General features: G+C 46.5%; 1 protein-coding gene across 4 annotated transcripts in view; it reads right to left on the bottom strand.

Moving 5' to 3' along the window:
- TBC1D14 (TBC1 domain family member 14) overlaps positions 1-18482 on the bottom strand; it is an 88534-nt gene that overhangs the window by 24836 nt on the left and 45216 nt on the right. For 3 of the 4 annotated variants that reach the window (XM_080928613.1, XM_080928614.1, XM_080928615.1), the window contains exons 4-7: positions 7457-7575; positions 5482-5564; positions 3316-3433; positions 2158-2264 (exon numbers count right to left, since the gene is read on the bottom strand). In XM_080928613.1, the coding sequence (XP_080784739.1) occupies positions 2158-2264; positions 3316-3433; positions 5482-5564; positions 7457-7575 (427 nt within the window). Of the gene's footprint in view, positions 1-2157; positions 2265-3315; positions 3434-5481; positions 5565-7456; positions 7576-12823; positions 12947-18482 lie in introns of those variants that run through there. The other variant, XM_080928616.1, reaches the window with a different exon arrangement.

Genomic DNA, 18482 nt, shown 5'->3' with positions numbered 1-18482 from the left:
AGATACATGTGGAGGCCAGAGGACAATTTTGGAGTCAGTTCTCTCCCTCCGCCTTTATGTGTTCCAGGGATCAAACTTAGGTCACTAGGTTTGCATAGTAAATTCCTTTCCTGTTCAACAATGCTACCAGGTCCCCAGCCCCAATTTCAAAGTACCTGTCTTCCCTGGGTGTGATGTTTGGATATTTTGATTTACTTGGAGGAGGGTTTGTTTATTTGTTACTGGATTTTGTTGTCAACACACACACACACACACACACACACACACACACATACACACACACCCCCCTCAAGGGCTAAGATGCAGGCTCAAGCACCATGCCTGCTCAACAGTGAAGCTTAGTAGAGCTATTGAACCCTGGGTCTTCCCAAGTCAGAACATGAACTTCAGAACCAGCCAAAAGTAGAATGAGAACTTTGACCACACGCACACTGGTCACAGATATGGAACACAATTCCTAACCTTTTTCAAGAAGAAAATGAGGTCCCAAGAGCTGCCTGAGACCATCTCAGCTGACATTTAATGAGACATGAGGTGGTGAACAGCAGCTGGTGCTTGGCACCCAGCCAACCAAAATCACTGTCTCAGACTGGCTGGGAGAAACAGTACGGTGAGGTCAGAAAGGTGTGGTCATTCACTCAACAAACACTTCAGAGGGGGCCTGCCACATCCAGAAGATCAGGCTGGGCACAAATGACAGAGCAGACAACACTGCAGTGAGGCCACTATGCTGGGGCCAATGGACAGGATGCAGCATTCACAGACAGACATAAGCTATACAGAGTGAGCCGGGACCCAAGCACAGGTCCTGGGCAAGATGTATACACAATTAGGGAGCTGCTCAGCACCATCTCCTCATCATCTAGTTCACCACAGGTTTTAATTTAAGTAAATTAAATCCAGGCATCATGTTGCATCCAATTAGCCACAGAACTGTTAGTAGAGTTTAGAAGACTCTCAAGCACACAGATCTTTGCATGCTCAGCAATGTCTCACCTCTTCTTCTGAGAGGCTAAGATCTACTTCAAGTCACACATTACACAGATTCTCATACAAAGATCTTACAGTGACATTTTGGCAGCAGCATTTAGCCAGAAAAGGAGTTTGGAGAAGAAGGTTCCTTGCCCTGCCATCCTCCTTGAAGGAAGCCAGTGACCACCTGACAGCTCCGCTATTCAACATGGAGACACTGCTCAGAACAAAGCTGCTGTCATGGCAGAAGCTATGCTGTCAAGATGAACACAGTAACATAACTAGAGGGGTCAGGCACAAGCAATCGGCCTTAAACTGGAGAGTCTTTACCAGAGTAAAAGCAGCTTGACCTCAGTGGAAGGGAAGAGAGGCACGCATGCCCGCCAGAGCAGCTCACTATCAACAGAGGAAACACAACTCCCCTGTATTAAGGCTTCATGTTTGATTTGTGTGCTTCTAGAACTCTGACACCCAGAGCCGTGCTGGGTACTACAAATACACGAGTGAGTCAGTAGAGCACACAAAAGCGGAGCACTTGAGAGATTTGAGAGACTGTAGCCCAGGCTGACTACAACAACCCTTTAGCCTCAGCCTCTCAAGTGCTGGGACTGCAGCTGTGGACCACCATGCCCACCTGTTTTTCCTCCAAGTTCCAATACTGGAGATTGAACCCAGGGCTTTGCTCATTATGCTAGTCAAGCACTGTACCATGGAGCTAGGTGCTTGAGAAGCATCATTAAACAGCTTAAAAACTGGGAGCAGGGGTCTCCCTCCCTCCCTAACATGCTAGCTTCACATGCTAATGCCCTACAGATACCAGCCCTAGACTCTCTAGGGTTCAAAACAAAAAACAAACAAAAAAACCACCAAAGGGTATCCTAAGCAAACACCTCCACTCTCCGGGTCAGACTCTGAGGAGAGACTCTGCCTCCCCACTGAGCCTTAGAGCCCTATGTCTGCTGTCTTTCTCTTTAGGCAGCCTGCTCTGACCTCTCAGGAATCTGGAGCAGCCAGCACTGAACCCGCTCCCCAGTTACCCTCTCAGAGAAGGCAGATTTATTTGGCCTTTCCACCAGAGCTTCATGGCAATGGTTACCATGCTCTCTAATGTGGCAAAAGGGACAGAAGGGAGTCCCAGAAACCCCGGGGGGAACCTCAAGGCCTAGAATTACACAAGCCACTCACCGTGAGTGATGTTCAACTCGTTGCCAATGGCCAAGCTCCAAACTTTGCCTCTTACACTCGGAGGGATTCCCTGCCACCACAAGTCTCGAACCTTCTTAGAGCACCACCTGAACAGAATGGAAGCGTGAGTTTCTAAGTTTGCTCTCAATGGAGGAGGGCTCATCTGCACACGAGTCTCGCCCCCACTTACCCTCTCCCTCAGGGAGCTTACCCTCCTGACTACTGAAATGCACACAAGACCTCCACTGCTGTGACGGGGTACTGAAGGCACAGCACGGAACACCATAGACCAAAGAACCAAGAAACCTTCCAGAACCAGGTTCTGATAGATTAGTAGAAGTTTACACACAGGAAGAATCGAAAAAGACTTTTGGAGCAGAAAACACAGATGGGGAAACAGAGTGGACTCCTACAGGACTGCAAAGAGCTGTACACAGGTAAGAAGCGCAGGGCACAGGTGAGGCGTGCTGGGCATCGGGGAGGCATGCAGGCAGCTCTCTTCTACAGAAATGTAGTGGGAAGGGGCCTCACAGGACAGCCACACACTACAGCACACTGTAGACAGGATGCTAACTGGGGAACATCTAAACAACAGTCATTCCAGACTGTTGGTCACAGAACCTGCTCATACTGGCCACACAGGAATAAAACAAGATGTAAAGCAGATCCTCAGAACTGAGGATACCACAGCTGCCAGGCACTGTGGGGTGCCACCCTGTACTGACACTGCAGGTGGACATCAAAGACAAGTGGTTTCCACCCTCAGAAAGAGACAGATGCTCAAGCAGACAGAGGGAGTCTTCCACAGGTGGGGGCAGGAAATTCTTCCCTGTGAAGACTAAGCCAGAGAGAAAACAGGATTTAGAAGGATGAAGAGGTTCAGGACACTGTAGACAGGGAAAGGGCAGGCAAAGGCCCAGAGGTTGCGGATTAGCAGTTTCTACTGCGAACAGTCTGCGGAGACAGGGAAGGCCATCTCACACACAAGCTACCAAAGCTGTAAGTATGGAGCGACATAGGCATAAGCTTTACAAACATGGCTCAGGCTCCCAAAAGACAAACTGGAAGAGGCTGTCACTGTATCCAGCAATACAGCTACTGCCAATGACTCCAGAAAGGAGTGGTCACACTGAGCAGCACCGGTGAGGCAATGCTTACATGGTTTCCCAGTTAGGCAAGATCTCGTTATTCCAGGTGAGGACGGCGTTTCCAATGCTCTCTTCAACCTTGCACCTTTCCTCCAGCTGCTTCTTCCGCCGCTGGGCTTCTTTAAGCTCTACAGATGGTGAGAAAAAGAGAAAACACTGAGCAGCCAGAACAATAACAGCGAAGGAGGAGTTGGAGATGTGACCTAGTAGTTAAGTGTTGACTGCAAAAGCATGAGGCTGGGGTTCAGATCGCAGCACCCACATAAAGGCTGAGTATGAGCATGCCTGTAATCCCAACCCTGAGGAGAGGAGGATTGTGGGCTGCCGGTCCTGCAAACCCACAAGCTTCGAGGGCAGCAGGAAATCTTGCCTCAGAGAGTAAGATGGACGACAGGACACCTGATGGATGCCCCTCTGGCCTGGGTGCATATTTGTGAGAATACACACACACACACACACACACACACACACACACACACATCACACACCGGGTTGGGGGAGGGAGAGTGACAGATGCAGATGGGTGGTGTGGGTAGACAGCAAATGTCTGCTCTTGATATTCACTTCATAGCCTATGGATTTACTATGTGAATGCAGGTTCTTGCTATGTAGTCCACTTTAGCCCCAAACTCAGTATTTTCCTTTCACCAGAGTGCTGAGATTACAATATAGTATATAATAGTATATATCATACACTACTCCTCATAGACTACAGACATTCTATCCATCCTTCAGAAAATGCTTTAAGTATAGCTTGCTCTTTTAAAACAGTATACAATCACAAATATAATTCAACGACTACAACACACAAAAGCCTATGAAAGCATCCAATCAAACCGACAGAATACATCACAAGAACACGGAGAGCCCATTCCATTTCCCACCCCACTCTTTCCCAATGTGACCCCTAAGCTCACTCCTAACATCTTGTGCAGTGCTCTTGTTTTTGCCTGCATGCTTACTTGTGTACCATGAACACGCCTGGTACCCTCAGGGATCTAAGAAGGCATCACACAAACCCCTGGAGCTGGAATTCCGATGGTTGTGAATTATCTAAGTGTGTGCTGGGAACCGAGCAGCAGTGCTGAGGAAGACTACTCACATCACCTCCTCAGTCTACACCACAGTATTGTCTACACCCCTGGGCTGTCTCAGCCGACCAAATCATATCTGTACCAGACATGCACAAACTATTTTCTTGTCATTATTCTCTGAGCAACCCTCTGATAAGTATCTGCAGAGTGTAAAGCTATTATGGGTAGTCAGTACGGGACGGTGTGCACAGTTTGTACGCACATAGAATAATGCCATTTTATAAACAAGCCAGTGATTAAATGGCAGACAGCATGAGCATCTTTAGATTCTGGAGCAGCAAGATGTCCCAGAGCCCATTCACTCATGGAGACATAACACGGAATTTACTATTTTAACCACTTCAACTGAATAACTTCCTAACATTTATTCTTTCTGTGATACACTCCCATCACTATCATATCTAGAACTTTCTCATCTTCTCTTTGATTAAACGTGTCTTCATTAACCACTAACTCCCTGTCTGCTCCTCCTCAGGTAGCCTTCTGCTGAAAAGACTCTTGGCACGCTACCTCGTGGCACCCCCAAAAAATGACATCATATGATCTGTCATTTAGTCATTGGCTTGTTTCACTTCGGATCAATCAAGTTCAACCATTTTCTAATGTGTCAGAATTTCCTCCTTAAAGGGTGAATGAAATTCCATTTACTTATTGCATGTACTTTAAAACACTCCAGAATCACAGCGCTCTAGCTTTGTAAATGCTGCAAAGCACTTATCTAATCCCTTATATCTTATGAAGAGAAGAGCCACACGTCACTCTTGTCTGAAATTCTTTCTCTTATCCTACAGTGTCTTTTCTCATGTAAATCTACGTGTTCTTTGTCACAGGGTCTTGTTATATAGTAAATCCTGGCTTTGCACTCATGAGTCTCCTGTCTTAGCTTCCCAAGTGCTGGGTTAGCAGGTGTGCAGTACCATGCCTCACTCTCGTGTACGATCGTTACGCTCCCAGGATTGGTGAGAAGCATCCTTTGTCTGCTTAATGGAAAAGTCGTACATCTCACAGTACAGATTTGCCTTTGTCAAGGTTAAAGCTAACAAACTTAGAGTGGAAGAGAACAGAGCTGGCTGTCACAGTACCTCGTTTCTTGGCCTGCACCACCATCTCTTCATACTGCTGTCTATGCTTTTGAGCTTCTTCAGCTGGCTTTGCTGGGAGATTTCTTGACAGGAAATAAACAGGGTTGTACTGTTAAAACTTGATAAAAGTCTGAGGGAAAAAAATCACCTGAAGCATTATGGCGTAAAAGCTCTAAAACCCAAGGTTAGAAATCCATTGTTTAAAGCTAAAGTTCTTTCATAAATTTATATTTGTTTTGTTGAGATTTACATGGCCCAGGAGACCCCACTATCTTAGCCTCTCAAGTGCTGGGACAACAGGTATGTGCAACCTTGCTCAGCTGGGGACTGAGCCTGGGGCCTCTCACACACTAGTCAAACAAGGGCTCCACCACTGAACTAGCTCCCTGCAAAGACATTTTGGACAAAGCAAGATACTCACTGTGAAACACTGGGTTATAAAGATACAGAAAAAGAAGTCAACCTATTCTTCAAGGAAAATGTCTTTTCTACAAAGCAATCCCAGCATCAGGATGACCTCACAGTATATAACATATGGCCATTTAACTGCTTAGTTTCCTTAGGATCAGCTCTTGTGGTTACTCACACTGCCGGCTACAACCCCTTAAGAAATTGCCCTGGGTGTGTCTGTGAGGGTATTTCCAGACTGGGTTAAAGATGGAATGTGGGTGACACCATTCCCAAGGCTGGGAGGAAGCAAGATAAGTACCAACATTATCTGCTTCCTGCCCGATGATCAGCACCTCCTGCTGCCACGCCTTCTCCACCAAGAAGGACTATATCCTCAAACTGTGATCCAAGATAAGCCCTGCCTCCTTGAGCTTCTTTTTCTTTTGGTCAGGTGTTTGCCACAGCAATGAGAGAGAGATAATTCATATATTGCTGTAGTTCCTTTGCTCTGTTTTATGCAAATGCACACAAGAGCCATATGGATCCCATAGCAAACTCCAGTGGACTCTGGCAGCTGACTTAATGGGATATGATGGCACCTGGCCTGCATTCCACAAGTACTATATAACCATGCTCCCTGTAAGATTGTGACCACCACCACCAGCCAAAGGAGGCCAGCCCAGTCTACCCTCAGCACACTAAGAGCTGGTCTCTAGGATTAAGAGTTCCAACCTCCTCTTCAGGGTTTTCTACAATCCTGAAGATATACTCCTCATTAGGCTTCACATGTAATTATTTAATTACATTTTTCCTTCCTTCTCTTCACCCTCCCCACCCCCCATATGTGTGTGTTCTGTATGTGTGTATGTCAGTCAGAGGATAACTTGCAGAAGAAGTCAGCTGTCTCTTTCCACCATTCAGATGCCAGGAAGCAGGCTTGGCAGCAAGCATCTCTCTTTACCTATTGACCATATATATGACTGTCCTGCCTTCATGGTTTTAAGTATCAGGGATGGACAGGAGGCTGGAATGGACTAGCCCAGGACAGGACAACCTGTCATGGCTCTTGTTCTTCCTCAAGTGAGAAATCTCCCTGACACACTGTTCTGTGTAAATTCAGTAATTAGATTGGCTGTGACGCTCTTCTCCAGGAGGGTCTCCAAGCATGAATGCCTCATCACACAATGGGGATACTAGGGCCCAGAGAGAGAGAAGTCCTGACTCAAACCACCCAAGAAACTCTGCAGGCCACTCTAAAAGGTATCCCCCACCCCAAAGAAAAGGCACCTCCAAAGTACTACTATGAAGCATGCTTGCAGGGTTCCTTGTACTCCCAAACTAGTCTTGCACTTACAGCAGCTACACAATGCAAACCTGGACGATAAACTCCAAGCAAATACTGCCTGAAAGGAAAAGCCTGGTTAAATGTCTACGACAGAACAGTTTCCTAAATCACCATGTGATGTCACACTGAGTGAAGGCTAACAGAGCCAACAAGAGACCCAGCTACTCTTCTCCCCTCCCCTGCCTCCAAAACAGGAGCATCCCCACAGCAGACAGCACAGAGGCTCTTCCTCAGACTCACGCGGGTCTGTCCTCAAGGATGAGCGCCGTGGTGGACAGTGGCTCAAAATCCAGGTTCTTCCTCACATTCTGCTTTGGAGAGGGCGGCCTGCTCGGTCTTCCAGCCTTGTCTTCATATTCCTAGAACAAAGACATCAAGGTAACTCTGAGCCTGGCCAGTTTTGTACCATCAAAAAAAGAAGCTAAAACTTAGAGCTGAGTTCATTGTAAGGGTGAGTGCACTTCAAAGGAAAGCCTTGGGCAGAAGGGGTCCAAGAGCTCCCTGCTGTGGTGATGCCTTAGGTTAGGTTTACACACTTCCCCTGCAGTGCTCACAAAGTTATAAAGGTCGGCAGCCCCTGACCCACGATTCCCATATAGTGACAGGCCTGGACTTCTTGGTAAGAGATGAACAGCTACTGTGATGGCCATTGCTGTGCCATCACTGCACAACATCCTGTCGATAATTCCACCGTGCCCTGGAAATCTAAACATGGCCTCCAAACCCCACTGAGTCACAGCCGTAGCAGCTTAGTCACACCTAGTGACCCAGATTCCAAACACCCAGTAGAAGAAGGGTTCAAGAGAGTCAGCCTCTGGAATGATGTAGGATTTGGGCTCCCTGCAAAATCAAAACCTGTTCATCTCTGGTTGTCTATCAGAGGTGAGAAGCATCTCTAAGGAAGATGACCCAGTGGGGAAGAAAGTGTGGAGAGGCCACAGATTCATGCCATTCTGGATGATGAGAGCCACACAATCCTGAGAAAAGGATTTACTGACACTAGCTAGAAAAGTTACTTCACAAGCAATTATTCTCTCACCAGAAAAGACAGGTACGGTTTCTAAAAAGTGTGACAGCTCCTGTACACTGGGTGCACAGGGTTAGGATCCTATTTTGTCTATCCTGAGCTGATCCCACTGAAGAGGGAAATTCTTTCCAGTTACCTAACTATCTAGAGCTGAGAGGCTGGTGTTGGCTCATGGATCTTGTACAAGGCTGAGTGGCGACAGTCCAGTACTAGCAGCAGAATGTTCTAAGTCCAGTAAGTAGTATCAGCACCTTCAGTTCTACAGAGAACCTCCAGGCTCTGTGCATTCTACTGCAAGTGGCATCAGGCAAGACTCACGACAATCATCCCATTGGGTGCTACCTATCTGCTGAGCTTGGTCTAGTGCCATTTATGCCAAGGCCATTAATCTCACACAAGTCAGATGTCGCAGAGTCTGGATCCTTCCTCCCATTTGTTGTGTCTCTAGACACTGTCTAACCTGACCTCCCTAACAATCAGTATGTTACAGACAGGACGCTGCAAGTTCAAAGTGCAGGGTTGGGGTTGCAGATCCTCTTCACTGCCACCCTAAAGAGACCTGACCTCCTTCCAGACTATGCTCAAACAGATGTGAAGTTTGGAAGAGAAAACACCAAGTCCTCCATGGTTACAGAGATCAAACTTGAAGCAACACACAGGTCCACTAACCAGCAGCTAAGATTCAGGCAAAGAATGTTCTGAGGATTCTCAAGCCGGGTTCCCACAGCCACGGGTGGATATGAGCACTATCAGAGCAGGCTGACAGGGAGACAGGTATATATATAAATGACTGCAGACTGCAAGGGAAAACACTGCAGTTCAAAACACTGACCAGAGAGTCTAGCAATGTTTTGAAGTCGAGGATATGGGACACAGAAGCAAAAGGAAGGGGATTCCTTGATTCAGGGCCAAAGCATCAGATCTTGTCAATAAGCACTTGTTACTAACTCAAGTAACAGTGGCAGTGGCAGCTGATCAGGCTAATGTACCAAGAGCTTTCCAGGGGCCTCCCAAGCAGAGCTGATTTAATCTGCACACTGATCCCAGGAGGCAAAAGATGCCACCATCACCACCCCAATCCTAATGGATATTGGAGGCCCTCAGATTTGCTCTGCAGAGAATGGGGAAATTGATCAGACTCTAAGCACTAGGTTCTTTAGGGACATTTCTCACCAACTGAGGGAGCTGCTCACAGGTAGAACACGATAGGAAGCAACCTCATTGCATTCAGCCTCAGCAAAGTTTCCAACCCTGACAGAGCCTGTAATCCTGAATCAGTCAATGCCAAATGGGGTCAAACAGCATGGTTCATCACACAGTGATGCATCATTAAATGATGAAGCCTGGCCTGCTGAAACTGGAAATCCCAGGTAGAGCCTTTTCTAAACCCAAATTGGGGGTTGCGGGGAGAGAAGGCTCAGTGGTTGGGAGCACTGGCTATTCTGGAGGACCCAGGTTCAGGTCCCAGCACACACATGGCAGCTCACAACTGTCTGCAACTCCAGCTCCAGGGGATCCAACATCCTCACAAAAACATACATGTGGGGAAAACACTAATGTGCATAAAATTAAAATATAAATCAAATTTTAAAACTCAAACGGTACTTGTAAATACAAATAGAACAGTATGGCATGGTCACAAGTCCTGCCCCAAACCTAGTTCTTTTTCTACAGCCACTAGAGATGTCCACAGTAGGCCCTCTGTGCAACCAGACAAACCAGCTCTAGATACAGGAGGACAATACTCACTCTCAGGCCTGAGAAAGAATGCTCACTACTGACTAGTGCTGACTAGGGCCATACGCAATACAGCAGGAGCAAAGCCTCAAACGACCAAGATCTAAGTCCTGCCTTTTACCTTAGGCGAGTCTGGACTAGCTTCTGCTTCCAACTCCATCATTATAAACAAAGTGACTGGTAAGACGCTACTGTGAGCATTGAACACGGTAGGACACTGCAGTGACTGCCTGTTCTCCGATGAACTGAGCTCGTTCTGTACAGTAGGCAAAATCTGTGCGCTCTGTCCATCTAACTTGTCACGGCACGGAAGCAAGCAAGGAGTCTTTCTGCCGTAAGTCGAGCAATGCTTCTCTGTACCACTGGGCTCATCAAAAGCCCTGCAGAGCAATGAGTGAAACAAACTGCCCATACCATCAACTGTGGCCTCGCCCAGCCTGCTCACCCCAGCAGAAAGGAGTTTAGAACAGTGCCCTTTAAAGTCCTACTGACAATCAGTGCAATTGGTTATGAAAGACTTAAAAACGTTACAAGCCCCTGGTTTGGAAATACCTGGATGAAGTTTCTGACCTGAGCATTTGCTAATAGACCCCAGTGAGGAGGGTGGGACCTGGCCAGTGCAGCAGCTAACCCTGGGAAAAGCTATAGGGTACGGTCTGATGAACGAGCAAATTCAGAGAAAAAGCATCCAGAAGACTGAGCAAGGCCTCAACTCTAGGCAGAGGCTATGAGCTGAGCAAATTTAGCAGGGAAAAAAGGAAGAAGACCACACGAAAGGAGAAACCCATTTGTGAAGAGAACATGAGGACTTACTCTTTAAGAGACACTCACCCGCAGCCTTGCAGGGGCCCCTCTGCAGAGAAAGTAGCGTCAGGCACAAGCTACTGAACAGCGCAGACCATGAGAAATGCAGAGGAGTAAGAAACAAGAAGGAAAGGGCCAGAAGGAACAAGAGACAGCATCTCGGTACCTGTACCATTTAAGCAAAGACAGATAAGGTTTACGCCAGAGGCCACAGGAGAGAAAGGGAGACCTTCAGACAAGACAAGCAGTAGCCAAGGGGCACACAGTGCTGGAGGGATGGCCCTCCCTGGACACAGCCAATCATGGCAGACCTAAGCAGCGTAGGTCTTTAGCTTAGTTTATGCTAGCCCAAGTCTCTCCTTCATGGGATGGCCTATTTCAAACATATATCCTGGTCAGTGGGTTAGTGAGAGCATTTTAAACAGTTGATACTAAATCAAAATTGTTCTGCCTAGCCATGACAGTCTCAACACACAGCTACCCACATCTGGTTTAGAACAACCCAAAGGAAAAGAGTAGAGCGCAAATGTGGTGAGACCTTATCTGCACACTGCCTAAGGCTAAGAACCAGAAAACAAAAAGAGATAGAACACATGCATAGTGTGTGTGTGTGTGTGTGTGTGTGTGTGTGTGCATGAGTACACACATGCATGCACATACCCAGCAACAGACAAATTTGTATTAAAAGGGAGAGAAGATCAGATCTGAAGCAATAGAAGAATGTCTCCCAGGAGGAAGAGAAGAGAGATGGTTATCCATCAGTACTGTCCTTAGAACTAGAATCATACTAAAAAGATAGCCAAGAATGTCAATAATCTGATCAGACCCCCACTAGCTTCCTCAATTAGTCTACCGAGAAGAAAGGGCCATCAATCAGGCCTGTGCTCACATCTGACTCAGCCATCTACAGCAGCAGGATCTGTCTGCTGATAAAGTCCAGGGTTCAGGACCTATGTCTGGAATAGGTTATCCCATGGGGTACTTGGGCTAGCATAAACTTAAGAGACAGCATGGGGCGAGTCTGCCAACAGCAAGGCAGTGTGCAGGGAGGAGCTACAGGATGAGCCATCCCTAGCACTACCCCCCTGAGCACTGTCTTCCCCCTCCATGCCTGTTCCTTTGTCTGTTAGGGGGAAGATTAGACGCGAACAAGTAGGTATGAGACATGCACCCAAAGAAGAGGCCAGAAAGGTCAGGTGCATGGTTCCCACTGTTACTATAAAATCACTTCCCGCACCACTTCTCTGAAAGGGTTGTAAGAAACAAAAAGGAGACTCAAGCATGAAAAACCAAGGCTGGTTTTCCTCCTTGCTGTCTGTAACAAGCAAGTATTTGAGAGATGACTGTTGTTCTAGGGCATGGAGCTGTGTTGTCATCTAAAGAGACCACAGCGTAGGTAGGTAAAGGCTCTCAACACCTGGGAAAGCTCCTCCTCCCTGGCTCTGTTCTCTACCCAGGCACAGTATCCTCCGCCCAGAAAGCATTCTCCTAAGTTCCCAGGAATGCTGGCACCGGGAAACAGCAGCTCTCAGGAGACCTTCCCTGGTGGTCAGATTACTCACAAACATCAAGAACACAAAAGTTAACACAGGCACAGGAAACTGAAATGTACCAAAACTGCACCAGGTTCTGAGAACCCCGGCTCCTGTCTATCCTGAGTCTCCTGTTCTCCAGACTCCTCGAACAAGACCATCCTATCTCTAGGTGCCCCCTGGCCTAAACTGACCTGACTCTGAAAAAGGGGCAGTGGCTCTAGGAGTAAGAATGAAGGGTGAGCTTCCTGAACCAACGCTGAACCCTGAAAGAAAATCCTGCGAGCAGCAGACACAAAGAAGGCCATGGAGAGGAGGTGCCTCACTGGTGTCCCCGGCAAGCTCCGGCTGGTAGGTAAAAAAGATACATGTGATGTGCGCTCACCTGCACTCAGGCTTACGAGCACACAGCCGCACACACCGCGCACAGGACCAAGCAGGCCTGGAAGGGCAGGCCGAGACACTAGTGGAGGCCAAATTGGGACGGCAGACCCGCATAAGACTCACCATGAACGCCAGGCCTCAGAGGCGCGTGGCCGGCGGCTCCATGCCCAGTGAGTAGAGGCCAGCCTCGCTCCTGCCTCTGGACCACGGATCTACTCAGAGCTCCACACTGGGCGAGTGAGGCGGGCTGGTGGCCGGAACGGAAGGACACTCAATCGCTTACAGATGCAGCGATTCCCGGATCCCTGCTCAGTGTTCCTAGGTTGGGCTGGGCTAGCAGTCAAGGACCTCCTCCACAACAGACGGGGCGGGGCCGGCTGAGTCAATGCACAATGGCCTCCCTGCCAATTTTGCAGCGCCCAGCCCCACAGAGGAACCTGGGGTGCTAACTACAGAAAAGGGAGTTAGGAAAAGACAGCAAGCTAGGAGAAAGGAATAAGTTCTACATTGTAAGATTATGGGTGAGGGGGTAAGGAGGGACAAGAAACGTGTCACCAAAGAAACTCCATAAACATAATTAACACTTCTCAGAAGCTGGCTGGTTATAAGCATAAAGTACATAGTGACAGGGTTCGCGATACAGTTTCCTTCTGAAAAGTTACCTGGAGAGTCATCTGACACTTTCCAGAGTGACTGAATTGTTATCTGAACATGCATTCATTAAAACGGACTAGTAGCTTCAGATCAGAGGGTCCACTGTAAATTACACCTTATAAAATTTTTCACAACTCTGCACATGGGCCAAAATTATTTCTAGTAAGTAGGCCAGTCCAGTGCACTGGAACAAAGTCAGTAAGAGAGCCACAAAATTCTCTGTCCTTCCTGGATGGACACACACACACCCTGGACTAGGAGTTACAAACACCTCACCCACCACTGGTTTTCTGACAACTCGGTACTCAATTATTCATTCCCCAACAGGAACCTCCTCACAAAACAGAAGCCCCGGAGATCCACTAAAAAAGGAAACACTGGCCTAGCACACGGGGGCACCCATGCAGAAAAGCTGGGACTCTCTGGGGGCAAAACAAAACAGGAGGGCCACTTTGGAAGCAAGTTTCTCAACAGTTCAACATACACCAGCCACACACCTGAGAAGCTCTCCAAAAGAAACCACCTATAAAAAGCCTCACGCGCAAAAGTTCACAGCAACTGTGGACCAATGGAACAGTAAGACAACCCAATGTCCACCAGCTAAGGAATGCATGAACAGCTCTGAACCAGCAGCGAGGGGAAACTACAGGCACGTGCTGCCGGTCCGTGTGCCTCGGAAACACTGTGGTAAGCAAAGCAGCCAGAAGGAAGCCAGCCAGGGTGGGGCCATGTATATAAAATCTCGTCAGAAGACAGATCTGTAGAGAGAATATGTCGCTGGTATCTGTCTGAAGAAGGGATGGGGACAGGCTGCAAACTTTGGATGGTGGAACTCTTCCACGACTGCATTCAGTGGCAGGTGGGGAGCTGTACATTAGGAGCCACTAAGCATTTATAGAGAGAAGATGCCATGGAGTCTTGGGTAGCACGCATGCTCAGTGTGTGTGGGGGGCTCACTGCGGTCAGGTTTACTACTTTAAAGGGGGGCGGGTGTGATTTTTCAAATCTGTGGTAGTGCTCAAAAGATAATTTAATGAACACATAAGCATGTTCCACCCAGGGCATAATAAAGTAAAAATGTTATAGAATTCACCTTATTGACTTAAAAACCTTTACTCTTTGAAAGAAGTTGCAGACGTCATGGCTGCTCCAAAGAGTAGGGAGGAAGCGGGGAGAGGGGAGGCTGGGTGACGTGTGCACCATTGCTGCATGCCCTTACAGAAGTAGGCCATGCCTTAACTCAGCAGGGCCCTGCATCCTGGAGTAAGTGGCACGTACAACTGTCATCCCGTGCTCAGCGGACGCGCCTTCTCGAGCTGATCTGGTGAGGGTCCAGTGAAGCACATGGCAGAGGCACACACAACTTGTGGGATCAGTATGCCACCCCGAGAAGCCATCTGTCTGCTTGCCTGTCTGTCACCAGCAAGTACACCAAGTGCTTGGCCCTGGCAATGAAGTGGAACAAGCCCCTTGCCCTAAGTCACACACAGACAAGCAAAAAAGGCGATGTCTATGCCAGGCCTGGAAGATAGGACAGAAACAGAGGCTGGGAAGAGACGACCCCCACCCCCAACAAACACTAACCAAGAAGGCCTTTCTGGAAACCATGCTTGTGGACTAACCCTCTGGGTAACACTGTGAAGCTCAGTTCTCAGTGACAAGAGCAAGTACTTGGCCTGGTCTCTCAGAGCTTAGTGCCCACCCAACATTTTACAAACTAGCCAACTGGGGCCAGAACTGAGTCCTCAGATTCATTCACATTAAATCCAGTCAAGATGGCCATAAGCATGCCCTAAAATAGCATTGTCAAGTGTGATTTTTGTACCGTATTTTAGAACTGAATATCATTTATAAATTTTAACTGCATATTTTACCAGGAGATAGTGAGCAGGGTGACTTCTACTGACCTGTGAAACATAAAAGGACCAAATATGTCTTTCAAGGTTTTTTTCCATCAAACACTGGCATAGAATTCTGCATTAAACGGAGCCCATTCCCAGGCTTTGTCCCTCCCCCATTAGTGTGTTTGGTCTACCTGATTAGTTTGTGTTTCTGTAACACAGACATCTCTACTCAATGCTCACTTCTTAGCAGATCAAAACCCCAAGGGCCCAATGGGACACTGAATACCATAAGGGTCAAATGATGGTTGTACGAAAAGCTTCAATGTCCAATCTAGGGTGCTGGCCAGTAAATTATTAAACAGCAACTTAAAGACCACTAAGTAAAAAAAAAAAAAGAAAGAAAAAAAAAAAAAAAAAAGAAATCATTCAACAATATGTAAAGTTATAGAGAAATAATATATTTGTTGTCAAAAAGTAGAGCTGGTCTTAACCATATACTGAAGCTGAGCATCATCCTAAGCCATCAACAAGCAAATGCAATCTGATGCTTAAACTCCTGAACATATGCTGGTGCTGCTTGAGAGACACACAGTAAAGCCACAAACAAATCGACAAGGATTCCCAATTTAGAAAAATGCTGTGGGTGCCGGGGAGATGGCTTAGCAGTTAAGAGCACTGACTGCTCTTCCAGAGGTCCTGAGTTCAATTCCCAGCAACCACATGGTGGCTCACAACCATCTGTAATGAGATCTGATGCCCTCTTCTGGTGTGACTTTATATAAAGATTTATTTATTTATTTTATGTATGTGAATACATTGTTGCTGCCGCTGTCTTCAGACACAGCAGAAGAGGGCATCGGATCCCATTACAGATGGTTGTGAGTCACCACGTGGTTGCTGGGAATTGAACTTAGGACCTCTGGAAGAGCAGTCAGTGCTCTTAACCACTGAGCCATCTCTCCAGCCCTAATAAATAAATCTTTAAAAAAAAATAAATAAATAAGAACACTGAATTTTGTCAAATACTTTTTCTGCCTCAACAGAACTGTGTGGTTTTCTTTAGGTACTAAGACAACTGATGACAGCGATTGTTTTCAAACATCATGCCATCCTTGCATTCCTAGGACAAATGTTATTTAGTCCTGTGTGTTGGCTTTAAAAAGCTTCCGAGTTTCAATTTGCCAGTAGATGCTGAGGACCATGGACACTGGGCTGATGTTAAGTGTCAGCAGCATCAAGGAGGAATTGGAAAATGTCTTCTTCCTTCTAAATTTGGCAGTGTTTTAAAATAACCAATAGATTTCATCAGTGAAACCATGTGGGTCTGGAGTTAATTTTCTGGAAAGTATCTATCTTAACATTCTCCTTGCTGTGGTCAAATAACCTGAAAAAAGCAACTTAGGGAGAAAAGGTTTATTGTGGCTCATGGCTGCAGAGGGATGGAGTCCACCACGGTGGGGAAAGCAGGAACAAGAGCAGAAGCCCAGCTAATGACACTGCATCAGCAAAGCAAATAAGAAATGGAACCCCAGCACCTCAAGGCCCACCCAGGATCCACTTTCTCTACTGAGGCTCCACCTCCAGAAGGTTCCACAACTTTCTCAAAGAGCCCCAGCAGCTGTGTCCAAACACATGAGCCTGTGGGGAGCATTGCACGTTCAAACCGCCACAGTATTTAACTGGAATTTTCCTGTCTTAAAACAAAAAAGCAAAACTGCAGGATGTTTGCCTTGGATGAGTTTTGGTGATTTCCAAAGAAATAGACTATTTCATGCGAGATGACAAATCCCTGTAGAGAGCTTTTCAAAGAATGCCATTTTCTTTTTTAGTTCTATGAGGTCCGGAGCTATGCACTTTGCTCATCTCTTTTACTAAAAATGTGTTTCCCTTGACAGTTCGGCTAAGGTGGATCAGGACAGGAATCATTCAGAGCCCACCCTGCCCCACTCACTCACTAGCCTTTACAGTCCTAATTTCAATTCCGTTTCTGTATCGTTTGTTTCCTTCTGCTTTTTAGAGTCTTAAGATAGAAACCTGGCTTACCGAAGTGAGACCTTCCTTCTTTCATTTTAATGTTATATATGTCCATCTTCCAAGCTTTGGTAGGTTGTATTTTTATTGTGTCAAATATTTTCTAATTTCCCTTGTGGCTTCCTCAGAAGTTTGCTACTTACATAACAGTCACATTTAGGGAGAAGTTCTTACTATTTGTTACTGCTTTGTTTCGCTATGATGAGTAACTTATTTTACTTAAGTCCTTTTGAATGGTTAAAGTTTCTTTTATGACCCACACATGGGATGGCTATGAAGGTAGAGTGTTTACCTAGGTCATTCTGCTTCTCCGGGTCCTGGCTTGCTCTGTCTGTAGCTGGTTCTTCTCATGTGTCTCAGAGCAGCACTGACCCTCCACTTGTGAAGCAGACAGGTCCAGCTGTCCGAATCTCTGCTTGGATTTGCTGCAGTCACCAGCACAGAAAAAGCCCTCAGAGATAGCTGGTCTTCATTAGGCAACCGCACCTTTTAGCTATAAGAACTGTCTTCGAAACCCAGTTCTTACATTTTATGACATTAATATCTACCTTAAGGGATGTGCTGAAGAGTGAACTCAGGGCTTCAGGCATACCAAACTCTACCACTAAACTACACCCTTAGCCCTATATTTTTCTAGCTCTTCTTATGTGTTACCTAACATGTTTCATATTTGAAGAGTTCCTTGTAGATAACAGAATCCAGTCATTTTTTCAAGCCTCCCTAATAACACGTGTGTAGGGGCCATCTGTAGCTAACATAATTTGTCTGAGTTTAAGTGCCAACTTACTTGTCTTTGTTCTTCCCTGTTTCCTCTTTTCTGCCTTTATTTTGAGTTTTCTGAATTTTGTAATTCCATTTTAATTTAACTATCATGCTTTCAGTCATCTTTCTGCAAAGTTCACTGACTGGCCTAGGAGCTGAATTACCTATGTAATTTTCCATGACCTAACTGAATCAGTATTTTATCACTTCAAGTGGGAACCCATCGCCTTTCCCTTGGTACGTGATTGTCTTACATGTTACTTCTACATACAGTTAAAGACCCAAACAATAGTAACTTTTGCAGTTAACCTAACACATTTTTAAAGAACCCACTGAGAACTAATTGCCTATCTACAACTATATCTTCTGCTCATATGTCTACCATTTCTATTCCTCTTTCTTCCTGTGTTTTAAGGTTCTTTCTCGTGCAATGATGCTGCAGTGGCCAACTCTCATATGAACTATAGAAAGTATAGTCTTTGGCCCACTCT

Source organism: Micromys minutus (assembly GCF_963924665.1).
Source record: "Micromys minutus genome assembly, chromosome: 1".
Lineage (NCBI taxonomy): Eukaryota > Metazoa > Chordata > Mammalia > Rodentia > Muridae > Micromys > Micromys minutus.
Note: the sequence above shows the minus strand (reverse complement) of the source record. Positions and strands in the feature narration are given on the sequence as shown.